This window comes from Marmota marmota, unplaced genomic scaffold, assembly GCF_001458135.2.
Source record: "Marmota marmota marmota unplaced genomic scaffold, marMar, whole genome shotgun sequence".
NCBI lineage: Eukaryota > Metazoa > Chordata > Mammalia > Rodentia > Sciuridae > Marmota > Marmota marmota.
Genome location: NW_026000082.1, coordinates 21,436,367 through 21,450,532, shown reverse-complemented (window position 1 = coordinate 21,450,532; position 14,166 = coordinate 21,436,367). Strand labels below are relative to the sequence as shown.

Sequence of the window (14,166 nt, the reverse complement as noted above, 5' to 3'; positions counted from 1 at the left end):
GCAATACTTGAGACATCTCAAGTATCAATACAATCTATCATCTGACCCACTCAGCTGAACCTTTATAATGTTTTCTGAGTGGATGTTAGAGTGAATGGGACAATGTGAAAAAGGAAAGAGACCAAGGGACCCAGAATCAAGTAGAAAGGGAAATAATTCAAAAACCTTTCCACTCCCCTCCACTTGAAAGCAGTATTCATGGAGCCAATAAATATTTATTGAAGTCCTAATGTCTTCCAGATATATTCTAGTGGCTTTGAGGTCACACCTGACTCCAAAGTCCTGAGTTTTAATGTTTCAATTGGTACTTATATGACCTTAGGTAAATTTTGAAACCTCAATAAAATGGGAACCATAACAACACTTATTTCATAGAATTATTGTGCAGATAAAAGGAGATAAACCATGTGAAATACGTAGCATTGTTTCTGTCTCAACATTTAACTGGCAAAGTGAGGAAGAAGCCCATATATGAAGAAGGTACATATTTGTATATGGATTTGTGAGCATTCATTTAAAATATTTCCTAAACACTTACTGTGTGCAAAGAACTGTTCTGAGAAAGCTACTGAGGGGTTTTAAGTGTCAGTCATGAGAGTCCACTAGAGATAGACAAAGCAGACTATTATAGATGATGAGACTGTTCCAGAGGCCAGACAAAGTAGTGACAGGATACTTCTTCATCTATAGATTTATTCACCTGGATTACATTGGTAAATGACCATGGCAAGTCCTCAGTAAATGTTGAGTGCCTACATGAATGAATGTACTCAAAGACACTTTATTCAGCCTTGTCCTGCTCCTGAGAGAAAGCATCTTCCAATATCTAATATAGACTCAAGTCTACCAAGTGGCATTTCCATGGCTCTGTAGTTCCTACAAACACTCACCATGGGGAAGATGAGCATATCCATGAACAACTAGAGTAGTATGTGGTAAGTTTCAGCTGAAGAGATAAACCCAGAAGGTTATGAAAGCATTGGGGAAGGGGGGGGCGCCTTCACACAGCATGAAGGTTACTTTCGAAGACTTCAAAGAAATGACACTAAAGTTGAACATTAGAGCACTTTCTAGATGGCAGGGAAAGGCTTTCCAAGCAGAGGGACACACACACACAGAAGCAAAAAATATGGCAGGTTTGGGCAACTCTGTAAGTAGTTTGGTAGCGCTCCAGCTCAGAGTGCATTGGTAAAGGTAGGAAATGTAGGCAGGAGTTAGTTTATGAAGAGCCTTGTAGCCCTGGTAAGACGTTTGGATTTTATTGTTTATATTTTCAGCAACAGCTGGGAAACTTTTAAAATATCAGCATGTGGTTCTCAATCCCAGATTGATCCTAAGGGTTGTTTCCAATAGGAAGAGGCTGGAGCATGTTTATATGCTGTGTGGAACAAGGCACTGAACTCCAACACATGTGGCGGGATTGGTCTTTGGCTAAGAATACCTTGCAGACTAAAATATGTGGAAGAGAAGAGTGTCTGTCAGTGGGCTGGAAGGAGACTGAGGGAGTTTTTATTTGAAGAAGTCTATTTTCTCTTTTGTCAGAAGGTGAGGCATTCGCTGAACAGGATTATAGGATGAAGAGTTTCTGAAAAATGGTAAAAGTCTGGTACAGCTGATGGCAAGCACTGGGCAGAGATACTGGCCCCTCTAGATGGGAGACTGTGAAGAGGATGCTCCCCAACCCAGCTCAGGAAATGGGAGGCAGGACAGCAGAAATGGGACTCTTTGGAATCTGCAGGAAAACTAGGTTCAAGGCCATGCTTTCTTCTACCTGGATACAAGGAAAACCAAACCACAGTGGGCTAATGAACTAGGGAAACTGAATCCACAGGTTTGATAAGGATGAAGGCCCACGGTATGGGGAAAGAATACTCAGTCCAACAACTAAAATTCCACATCCTTCCTAGAGTCTTCCTGACTCATGGGAAGTGAAGTGATGACTTCAAAGTTCCACCCTGTGTGACTCACTCTCCATTCACTTCTCTTGAAGGGGCCCTTCTGTTTTCTTTTCCCAGAAGGTAAACCAGTGGAGTTTCTCCAAGGGTCCAGCCTGTATGAACTCTATCAACTCTGCTCCCATGATTGTTTGAGGCTCTGTATTAGCACAAAAATTAAAAGGGTCAGAGAAGTAGAAATGACAGGAAGAAATGGAAAAAAAACATTCCTACATGTTCATGAGTGAGTGGGTGGAACAGTGGAAGGAATAGTAAATGGGACTCACAGGCAGTCGGCTAAGAACAACAGGACCTAAGGGTTTTTGGTGAGGGCCATAGAAGTCCAGGTGGGAATGAATGCAGCCTCTGGTTGGCATTCAAACTTCTCCCATCCCCATCCTGTAAAAGACAAGGAGCATTTCCTACATAGTACCCACACAGAGAAGCTGAGGGGAGGGTAAGCCCATGAGGACAGGGAGCAAAGTTGAGGGCAAAGGGTTCACCAGTTAATTATTCTGTGCATCCCTGGGCCTCAGTCAGCTAACTGGCGTCCTCTGCCTGAGATCTTGGCTGAAGGGACTGGGTCTGGAAAGACATCTGGCCAGAAGGGAGAGACTACATGTAACACTCATCATTTGGTATTTGAAGGCATGCCTGGACCCCTAAAAAGTCAGGGAAAGGTCTGCTCCATCAGTGGACAGCCAGTGCCACACATTGTAGATATCATTTCGTGTTCCTTGAACTGAAGAAACTCAGGAAGAGGGATGGAATGAGACAAAACTTGCAGGAAAAGCTCTGGAGAGAAAAGAGGGAGGCTTTTTGTTAGGAAACAACCAAGGCAGGTTATCAGGATGAAGGAGCTAGAAAGACCCAGAATATATGTGAGAAGGGCCAAGAGTACATTCTCTGAAAATCATGCATCCAACTGCTTTCCATATGCTCTTGTGATTGATTCCTGTAAGGTCAATGCAATTATTGCCTCTTAGTAGAATAATAGAATTAGAGAGGTTGAGGGGTTTGCTCAAGATCACATAGCAAGCAAGGTGGAAGCAACACAGGTATTTCTGGCTGAGGAAAATACAGGGACAAAGAAACCAACTCAGGAAAGCAAGGACAGGCACAGTATAACGGAAGGGGACTCAGTGTGTCTAAAAGATGCAGTGAATGAAAGGCCTCCCTATGATAGAAGGTTAAAGGTAGGTTGAAATCATGAAGTGTTTTGGATAAAAAGTGAAGAATTTAATTTGTACAGGGAATGTCCCTGAAGATTGAGTAGGAGGCTGATATGATCCTGGTTAGGTTTTGAAAGACAAACCTGGTGACAGTAGGTTTATCATCAAGAGACCAGCTGGGGATCCCCACAGCGGAACTACCCTGACACAATAAGGCCTGACCTAGACCAACGGTGGAAAGTGGGGGAAGAGCAGAGAGAGGATCCCAAACTAAACAAGACTGGCAAGTTGGATAACTCACATAGAGCAAATGGAGAAAAAGAAAGCAATCTGGGTTATCCTGAGTTTGAGGTGAGATGGTGCATTTTAGCAGACAACAGAAACAGTAATTTTAAATTCAGGAGAAAGGAAGGGACAGGAGAAAAAATAGAAATCTCAGGATTCTCTGTATAGATGAAAACATACAAAGCATACTGTGAAGGCTGAATTCACTCTCCCATCTCCGCTTTCATTTAAGGTTTTCCTCCTAGACTCCTCTAGTTCATTAATCCTGGTGTCCTTCCCCATGCCCCCATTAATCCAATCTAAATGGCATTTAACCCTGGCAAACCCAAAGTTTTCCCATGAGATGAGATATAATGATGTGGAATGGAGAAATACAGAGACAGAGCTCAGACATTTGAGCCCCTGAGCCCATCTGAAATCATTTGCATAACCCAAATATGATTGGATCTTTATTTTTTTTTTGGTTAAACTAATTTAATTGTAATGTGTCACAATCAGAACAGTCCAATATATCACCAGACAAAAGTGATTTCTCAGGAGAGAGAATAGGGTAATAGCACTGACAGTTTGCTGGAAGGCTCTTGTATGCCCTTCTGAGAAGCTTGGACTTAATCCTATAGAAAATTAAGAGTACTTATAGGTTTGAATTTTATTTGAAATATGCTCCATACTTTTGAGGTCAGTACTATAATCCTATTTTACAGAGGTGGCAACTAAGGTTCTTGGAAGTAAAGCAACTTGCCTAAGGTCATATGTGGGTAAGTATCCAGGCCAGGATTTGAACTTATAAAAAATAAATTACCATAGAATTTTGAGTGCTATAAAGAAGTGTGTAGAGGTACAGGAGAGGTAGTTGAAGAATGATCAAGTATACAGGGAAGAGATTATGAAGATTTTACAGGAGCAGGTGACACTTGAACTGGAAGGATGAATTTTCCACCAGGTAGAAGCAGGAAAGAGAAGGCAGACATTCCAAGTGGGTAGAACATGTCAAGTCACGGAGGGGTGAGGCAGCATATGGCCTGTGGATATTTATTTTCTTATGACTGTAACAGAGAGCACTTAAAAGCAAAGTAGTAAGAATGGTAGAAGGGGCTGGGGTTGCAGCTCAGGGATAAAGGTATTGTGTCCATGTACAACTAAAAATATTTTTTAAAAAAGAATGGTGGAAGATGCCATAAAATACAGTCTGAAGGACTGGTGATGAGTTTGAGGGGAAGAGAAGCAAGCATGGAGCTCTGGTTCTGATCCAGTGAATTACACATGGCCAATCAGGAAGACTTGAGCCCCAACTGGAAAGCCCAGACAAGGGAGGCAGGGACTCATCACAACTGCAGAGAGAGAAACTGTGAGTGATGAAGAGTCCCTCTGGGAGAGAATATAGGACTGGAACGAGCCTTTAACTGGTTTGAACAGCGAGGAAATACTATTCAGAAATGATGAAAAATGGTGAGGGAGCTTGTAATTTGTGCTCAAACTGAAATAACACAATTTAATACCAAACTGGGACTTAAGAGAAAAACACAGACAACAAATAAGTGGGAGAAATTAGATTAAAAATTGATTCCTCATGTCAGGCAATCCAATATAAAAATATCCTCATATCCCCTCTGCACTAGTTGCTAGGGAGTTATCATAGGGAATGAATTCTGCACAAAAGGTGTCTCCTGAGGACAGTTCCTGAAGCATCAGCACAGGGAGTGTAGAGGGAGAGGTTACAACCTCTTAGAGGGATTGGTCAATCATTTATTCAAGCAACAATTACTGAGAGCAAATTTCTAGCTTCTATCCTGGGGACAGCTAATGTATACTGAATTCCTCCTACTCCCAGGCACCATTCTAAGCATTTAACTCACTTAAACCTTGCAGCAACCCCATGAAATAGCCACTATTATTATTATTCACAGAAATAAGAAAATAAGAGTCATAGATAAATTAACTTGCCCAAGGTTACAGTTAGTAAGTGGCTGGGGTAAGACATGAACCCAGGCAATTCTAGCACTAGAACCTGCTCTTTCAACCAAAATGTTATTTTAGACTACCTCTCTGAAGTCAAATCATAACAGAAATAATTGTAATGGCACTAACACTGTTAGTGTTTATGATGGGCCAGATGCTATAGTATACCAGACACACACATTATCTTGCCAAAGATCAGTCAGTTCTCAGGTGGGAGAACTGATTCAAACTCTAACAGTTCAGTGTGCTTAAACTTGAGGGACAATAAAGTGCAGCAGGAGCCAGAATATGCAGTGTACAGGGTACAAAAGAGGAGCATAAAACAGGATGTAACTGACCTTTCCTGGTGAGAGTGGTGTTGAGTTGTGAACAGACTGGGACGGTGGAAAGCTTCACTGGGGGGTGACTTGTGAGATAAGTTGTGAAAGATAATTGGGTATTAGTCAGACAGAACAATAGAGCAAAGCAGAGGAACAGTGTGGATAAAGGAATAGAGATTTGAAAGAGCCTATTACATTCAGGAAACTGTAAGCAGTTTATATGGTTTTTGGAATTAAGTGGAGAGCAAGACAATGTAGAGGATAAGTCAGGAGGAGGCAGGGGGTTAGATCACAGAATCTTACTTGCCTTTCCAGGAAATGTGAGTTACTTTTAAAACTTTTCCATTGAAGTGAATGTTATGTCCCTGACTCAAAAAAAAAAAAAAAAATCCCCAGGGAATGTGGTATCTTAGCTTGAAGCCCTTCAGACTAGCAGGAATTCTTTGACATCTATTTTCTCTTACTACTGCATGCATGCTAAATTTCCATTCCACTTTAAATTATTTACCCTCAAATGAAAATTTTAGGATAATTTCATCCTGTGACTTTCAGTATGCCTATGAATCTGCCAGGTTATGTGGACTCCAGTTTGAGAAACGGAGGGACTGAACTATCAAAAGGATTTTAATCAAGGGAGTATGGGATGAGATTTGTTTAGAAAGATCTGGAGATAGGGAGTCTGAATAATAATTTTATGGAGAGACTCAGAGGGACAGGATGGATGGATATTGAAGACAGAATTTGATAGGATTTGGTATCTGATTTGCTATAAAGGGGGACTAGCTGGGAACATGGAAGGAGAATAGTTTAGAATGGCTTCCATATTCCTGGCTTAGGTAACACCCAGAAAAACTAGAAGAGAAACAGATACAGAGGAAAAGATGACTGGATTTAGACATCTATAACCTGAGGTACCTGTGGATCATGTGAGTAGAGATGCCCAACTAGAATCTGCAGCTAAGCAAAGAGGTTTGGACTAAAAGTAAAACTTAGTTTGACTTATGCACATAAAAATGGTGGTCACAGAGAAAGTGGGTAATATAAGAAGAAAAGAAGATTGAGAATGAGTTCCAGAGAATGGCCACATTCAAGAAGCAAGCAGAAGTATAGAAGTCCAAAAACTGCAGAGGAGGAATGTACAAAGAGGTGGAAGAACAAGGACAACGCATGCCATACAAGCCAAATAGGGAGAGAGAGACGTAAAGGAAATGGTTAGCATTGTTAAATGCAATGGAGATATTAATATAAGAATTGGGGAAAACTCATTATTTAGCCATTAGATCAACAACAGTCTTTGATATTGTTTCAGAAAAATGGTGGAAGCAGAAGCCCAACTACAGGGGCTGAAACATAGGGAGGTAGAAGAGATGGTGGTTGTTATAGGCTCTTTTTTTCAAGAGCATGCCTGTGAGTGAGCTAATGAGAGACTATACAGGGTCAAGAAGGATTTTTAATATGGAAGAGACACTAACTAAAACAACATTAACTAGGTCCATGACAATAGGTTTTGCCCAGGAAAATTAGCAAAAAGAACAAAGGATGGTCTACATGTGGGGTGTGGGCAAACACGATGAAGAATCAAATGGAGCACAAACTAGGAAATTAGGGTGAGAGTGAGAAAAGGCCGTATAGTAGCAGAGAGAGGAGGAAAAGGCCCAGAAAATTTTATATTTCATCTAGTAAAGAAGGTCACTGTCATTAAAAAGTAAAATTTCTTGCCTATACCAAAGGAGTCTCTCTTTACAAATCTCTTTCCCAGAGAAAAGAGAGATGTCAGAGTGGGAAGGTGACCACTGTCATACCTGTACCTCTTCGGTAACTTAACCACCTCTTTGATGCATCTTCACCAGAGAATGATATGAAAGCTAGAAAACAGGGCCAAGAAAATGATCTAGAAGGATGCTGATATATAAAGTTGTAGGCAACAGAGAGGGAACTTTGGAGCAGTTTATAGCAGTCTGAGAGACTTAGGGGTAATTTAGGAAAACAGTGGCCTATCAAGTATCATGGTCCTACAGTGAAGAAAACAAAAATATTCCTGGGGACCAGAGGCTTGAGAATTACTGTCAGAGCCTGATAAGCTAGAAAGATCTCTGGGATCACTCAGGCAAGAAAATTAAGTTCCAGGAATTCAGAAGCTTTTTCCATGCTGTGCCCAGGGAAGTTGCCATGTGCAAATGGTAGCTGATATCCTGAGAGTATATAACTTATCAAGAGACCACATAAAGAACCCATGATCTGCCTCAGTGATACATGGGAGCTCAAGAACAAGAAGAGAGAAAGTTTGTCCTGAGGGACATGTCAAAGTGATAAAGCACCATGGTCCTGATCGGTGATAGAGTCTGCCTTCTGTTCTAATCAGAAAGTGCTATCTGCAAACCCTTTCCAAGTGCTAGCTATTCTTTTTTTTTTTTTTTTGGTAATAGGATTGAACCCAGAGGTATTTAACTACTGAGCCACATCCCCAGCCCTTTTTTAATTTTTTAAGATAGGGTCTCACTAAGTTGCTGAGGCTGGCCTCGAACTTGGGATCCTCCTGCCTCAGCCTCTCAAGTCGCTGAGATTACAAGAGTGCACCACCAAGCCCCGTGCCCCTATGCATTTGAGACTTTCAGGCAAAAACCACATCAAACATCCTTAAATTGGGACTGTGGACTCTCAAGGCTGAGCAAAAAAGGAAAACTCTGGTCCTGGCCAATGCTAAACTGCAATAGGCTATCCCCCCAAATCTGAGGCAGACAGAAGAAAATATTCACCCTTTAGTAGTTCCTCTAGGAGCTGACCCAGGGTGGGCGTTTGGAAGGATTCAGCCTCCGTCCTGCCTGGTGCTGGGATCAGCTCACACGGCTCCTGTGTCCATGGGACACAGAGAATACATTGTCCATAAGGAGGATTATTCTGTACAAGAAACTCAGACAAAAGGAGAGGTTGTTTCCAGCTGCTTGGGGGAGGTGGAAAGGGGGTAGGAAAGGGGCCCAGCTTTGCACTGGGGCATTCCTGCAGAGTTCAGCTTCTTTTCTCCAGCAGCATGACAGGAGGTGGGCTATAACATCCCTTCCAGCTCAGGCCCAATGGTGGGACCCATTATGGAGTGGGAAGGAGTACTTGGCTACAACCTATCTTAGCCGTTTCCCAAAAAAGCTCATGGCTGAGTAAGGTAAGCCAGCTAAGTAGAGAAGCAATACATACAGGGAGGGGAAGAGAACACTGCAACCTGGGCAATGAAGAAAAGGAGATTCAGCAATGACCGAATCCCAGCCTCAAGGTAGAACCGGAGAGGTTCTAAGCAATGGGCATTAGGCTGACATTAATTCAATAAGCCTCCATCTTTTGTGGGATGAACTGTGCTGTGGTACTTGAGGTTTCACAGCTGTTGCTTCTTTCTCCATCCCAGAAACAACCTGGGAAACAAGGCCTAATCCCTTTCTCCCTGGGCCCCAAGGGTAGGAGAAAGTACAATCCCTGAGCAAAACAGGACAGTAAGAAACAGAGAAACTACCAGAGTAGGCCACCGGTCAGCTTTTGCAAATCTTAAATCTGAGCAGGTAAGCATATCATGTTCTCTTCTTCAAAGGAAACTCCATATACAGTCCCTCCTTAGGGACTGTTAGGAGAGATACATTCTCTCCATTCTGGATTCTGGGTTGTATGGGCCCCCAAGTGGGAGATGTGACAGCTTTGTGTACCCAGAGGTGGAAGGTGGAAATGAAAGCATGTACCTCAGGCGGGGGGTGGGGTGGAAAAGAGAGCATGTACTCGCAGAATGACTAATACTTAGGTATGAGCACTCCAGAGTAAGAAGTAAAATCTTTGCTTAAGGGCAAAAGATTTAGGTAAAGTTGTACATTTATTTTTGTTGGGACAGGAGGATATTTGTTCTTGGAGGACACAGAATCCACTTTAATAGCTTTATGTGAATGAAGTCGGTATCAGGCTGAGACAACAAAGAAACATAGGGTTTGTACCACTGGTGAAGTAAAGGAGAAAGTCACCAAAAGTTGCTCCAAGGGTTTTATAGAAGTATGGCTGGAGCTCTGTCCAATATCCTAGTTAGCTCTGATGTTTCCAGTGGGAAGGGAAAAGGTGAGAAGATAAACAACACATGACTGGGTTAATGGGCCAGACTATTCAAATGGGGGAAAGGTCTGGTGTTGCCTCAGAGCTGATGACAGGACTCCCCTACTGCAGTGTATTGTGGTCACTAAGCTTTATGGACATCATTCCGCATCTTGTTGGGACAGCAACAGGTGACAACTAGGACCACTTGTCCTGGCCTCTGCTGCCACAGCCTGGCAGAGTGCTGTTTGGTACCAATCAAAGGCCAAAGTACCAGTGTGACAGAACAGGAAAGGCAGCTGGAAGGATGAGAAGTAAGAAAGTCTCAGGGTTTCTAGTGCAAAGCTAATTAAAGATTAATGTTTTATAGAGAAAAAAAATTTGAATTGCCTTGTAGCACTCACTAATGGAATTGTCTCTGATCCCTATATTGGCTCTCATAAATTGCTGAGCTAGTTAATATCAATTTAAATACCTTTATTTCATAGAGAAATCCTTTGGTCCACTTCAGCTGATTCAATCTCTGTGCTTGCTCACAAAGGAGTACTGAGAAAGGCAGCACAGGCTGGTTGTCCAAACACACTCTGCTCTTCAACTCTATAAAGTAGGCAATGCTATTGGGCTGCCCGCTCCCACTATTGATCTGGCTCTTACCTAAACCATAGAGTTAATTTAATGGAGGAAAACCATCCTGACCAGCGTGCAGGATCAAGGCACAATTATATACAAACTAAACCCTGAAGACAGTGTGAAGGGCAATCACCTCTTCCTCCAAAATAAGAGGAAGAAGGGGATTTACATGTGCTACAGAGAAACCCTTTCTCACACAGTCTTGCCTGGCCCCTTGATATCCTCCTTCATGTGTACAAGATGGGATAAAAGATGAGGATTTTTATGTATTTCCCATATAAGAATTTAACTTGCCTTCAGAGATGGACAGGCCTAAGTTTCATTACAGCTGTAGGTAGAAGGTTTGTCCCCACCCAGAAGTCTCTTCATCTGAACCTTAGAGGGACAGCAGGGTGGAACCTGAGTGGAGACACCTGAGAGCCAATATGCCTCAAAGGACATCCAGGCTGTTACTGTTTCTAGTAGCACAAAATAAGCACAGGCTTATTTGATTCTGGGTTCATCAGCTCACCATTGACAATGGAATAGCAGCACATCAGGTGGGTTCTGGATCAAGAACTGTGGAGGGCAGAGTGAAGAAGTGGCTATGAAAACAACCATTTATTGAGCACCCATTACTTCATATACTGTGCTAAATGTTTTACAGTCATTTTCTCATTTTAATCCTCATAACAACCCTATGAGGTAGGTATCATCACCATTTACAAATGAGAAAACAGGTTCAGAAAACTTAGGTCTGTTGCCCAAAGTCATATAGCTAGTAGTCACCAGTGGAGCTGGGCTCTGTCTGTTGCTGAAAGCCCATGTTCTGTTTATTGCACCCATCTAGGTGAGCCTTGAGCAAAGGTAATATGACTGTACAACTGTGCAAGATCACCTGGTACTAGAGGCTGCTGTTCACACTCACCGCTGGTAGGGATGCATTGAAGCTGATTTGATGTTGGTTTTTATTCCACTTGGCATTTTCCCTAAAAGGAATACGAAGAAAGACATCTGAAGCAAGGCAAGACTTTCACAATAAACCAGAAATGTCGTTTCTCAGGTTCCCTCCTGCCATCTCCTTTATCATTGCAGAACCCCTGTGGCATCTGACCCTGGTTGGCAGAGATCAGAGGTGTGGTTCTTCACCAGCTCCCTCCCTGAAGGTATCTAGGAGGAAAGGGGTGATTTGGGAGAATAGTGGGAGAGGTGTCCTGCTTATCTACTCCTAGAAAAGACACATAAACCTGTGTGATCCTTGTTCAGTGTTACAGGTAAGAGTACTGTATTCTTGCCAGGTACAGTGGTATGTATCTGTAATCCCAGCTACTCAGGAGGCAGGAGGATTGCAAATTTCAGGCCAGCCTGAACAATTTAACAAAACCCTAGCTCAAAGAAAAAAAAAAGACAGCTGGGCATATAGCTCAGTGGTAGAGTGCCCCCGGCTCAATCCCCAGTACCACACAAAAAAAAAAAAAAAAGAAAAGAAAAGAAAAGAAAGAAAGAAAAAAAGGCTATGTTTTCTCTTGATTCTGTTGTCTTTTTTCCTAGACAGCATGTAAGAAATAACTCTTCTTGCTGCTTGCATCTGAATTCTTCCAGACTATTCTCTTAATTACTAAAAGTGAGTACAAGAGAAGGCAGGAAGGCAAGAGAGACAGGATACAAAGAAAATAATACCAGTAGGAACAAAAAACTGCCTCCTTGTCAATTCCTGATGCATCTTCCAAATAACCTTGATTAAGTAAGGTCTGACCACTGATTTTCTTTTTTCTTTGGTACTGGGGATTAAACCCAGGGGCACTTACATACTGACCTACATCCCTAGCCCTTTTTATTTTTTATTTTGAGGGAGGGTCTCTCTAAGTTTCTTAGGGCCTCACTAAGTTGCTGTGAGGCCCTAAGCAATCCTCCTGCCTCAGCCTCCTAAATCACTGGGGTTACAGGAGAGCACTCCACAGCTAGCTGACCATTGATTTTTCTACCCACAAAGAGACACTGACCACAAACCTAATCTCCAGAGTAAATGGGACAGGACAGTTGAGAAAGAGGTATGAGATGGGGTAGAAATTGAGAGCAGTTTCTCCTACTCAAAGTTGTTCCTTACTCTCTGATGCCTGCTTCAGAGTTTCAGATGAGAATTTTTACTGCTGAAAATTGTTTTCTGAGTCACTATGCAAAGGAGAAAACCCCCAGGTCTGGGGATGCTGGGAGCCTAGATAATCCTGATCATCTCTATTCCCCTGTTCAAAGTCAATTACATTTCCACCCTTGCCACCTTACCAGGTTGACCTGCTTGAGCCATTTGCACTCCACTGAGCATTGGCTGCTGCTGGCTTGGAGCTCCTGCCATTTGTACTTGCTGTAATCCTGAGGTTCCTGCAAGGATTGTCCCAGCTCCTGGCTGGCCTGGTTGGCCAGGACCACTGCTGCCTGAAGGTCTCCAATTAGACAGACCCTTCCCAAAGGCAACAGCTGCCACCAAGGCATTGGTGTCTGCAGGGTTAAAGGTCTGCTTGTTTGGTCGGAGACCTGAAGAAAAAGGAGGACCATGAAGTATACATCTGGTCCTAGGTCTGAACCTAGCAGCTGGAGGGCCTGCAGATTGCCAGGGTTTGGAGTTCTGACTTCAGCATCATCTAGACTCTCACAGTCCAGAGGAAAAGTCAGAATACCCTCCAACCTATCCTCAAATTTTCCCTTTTCATTTTGCCATTTCTTCTACCTGCTTCAGGGCTGGCCTTAAACACAAAAGGCTAGCAGTATGGTTGCAAACCCTTTCCTAAGCAGTTCATTCTGTGTCTTCATTTTATTACCACCCAAACCACCATGGCTATTCCAGTCATCTTATTATACACGTCTCCCTCTGTCACCAATACTTCTTTACCTCCACTCTCTGATTCTCGCTCCTCTTTGCTGATTTTCTCCAGAAGGTTTGAGCACATTTTATTCAAGCTCTGGATCTGCTTCTGTAACATACAAATGGTGCAGTGATTAAAATAAATAGGAAACGACTATGGAGAATTTCTTCCAGAGACAGTTTAGTGCAATAATTGAGTATCTCTACTACATAGGAGTGGTAATGTTTGCTTCTCATCAAGGGATGGAGATGGAATCATCAGGGCAGTGACTTAGTACAACCTGAGCTGCATCAGCACCAATGCGGGCAGCGTCTGTTGTCAGTTGTTTCTCCTGCTCTTCAACCTCAGGATCAGGCTTGGTTCTCAGATGGTCAGGGACCACCTCATGGCTGAAAACAGGTACCCGTCCTTCAGTCTGCCGCTGTAACACAGATTTTATTGATCCTACCATGTACTCCAAGAATTCGATCTAGCCTTATTTCCTTTCTATAGGCAAACAGTGCATTTTCAGGGAAAACAACTTGAAACACAATATCTAGCTTCTTAGAACACTGTCTCTTTCCCTCTACTTATGATTTCTGTCTCCTCACATGGCTATCTATACCATACTTAAGGGCAAATTAAACTCCTCTCTTTGCCACATTTTAATCAAAGACTGGAATAGACAAAGTTACAAAAGGACTTTTTTTTGCAAGACAGATACTGGAAGAAGTCTTGGTGATATAAGCATCTGGATTTTTTTTTTTTTAATTTTTATTGTTGGTTGTTCAAAACATTACAAATTTCTTGACATATCATATTCCTCACTTTGATTCAAGTGGGTTATGAACTCCCACCTTCACCCCATACACAGATTGCAGAATCACATCAGTTACACATCCATTGATTTACATATTGCCATACTAGTGTCTGTTGTGCTCCGCGGCCTTTCCCATCCTCCACCATCCCCCCTCCCCACTCTCTCTCCCTC

The 14,166-nt window shown here is 42.5% G+C and overlaps 1 protein-coding gene across 9 annotated transcripts in view; it reads right to left on the bottom strand.

Annotated features, from left to right (window-relative positions):
- Positions 1–673: 673 nt before the first annotated feature.
- Positions 674–14,166, bottom strand: part of Med8 (mediator complex subunit 8) — a 16,111-nt gene continuing 2,618 nt past the window's right edge. For 3 of the 9 annotated variants that reach the window (XM_015485143.2, XM_048815576.1, XM_048815580.1), the window contains exons 4-9: positions 13,477–13,617; positions 13,223–13,304; positions 12,619–12,867; positions 11,264–11,324; positions 10,868–10,914; positions 9,499–10,025 (exon numbers count right to left, since the gene is read on the bottom strand). In XM_015485143.2, the coding sequence (XP_015340629.1) occupies positions 10,908–10,914; positions 11,264–11,324; positions 12,619–12,867; positions 13,223–13,304; positions 13,477–13,617 (540 nt within the window). In that variant the 3' untranslated portion in view covers positions 9,499–10,025; positions 10,868–10,907. Of the gene's footprint in view, positions 2,095–2,221; positions 2,334–9,498; positions 10,324–10,867; positions 10,915–10,939; positions 11,325–12,618; positions 12,868–13,222; positions 13,305–13,476; positions 13,618–14,166 lie in introns of those variants that run through there. The other 6 variants (XM_015485146.2, XM_048815579.1, XR_007352056.1 and 3 more) reach the window with 5 other exon arrangements.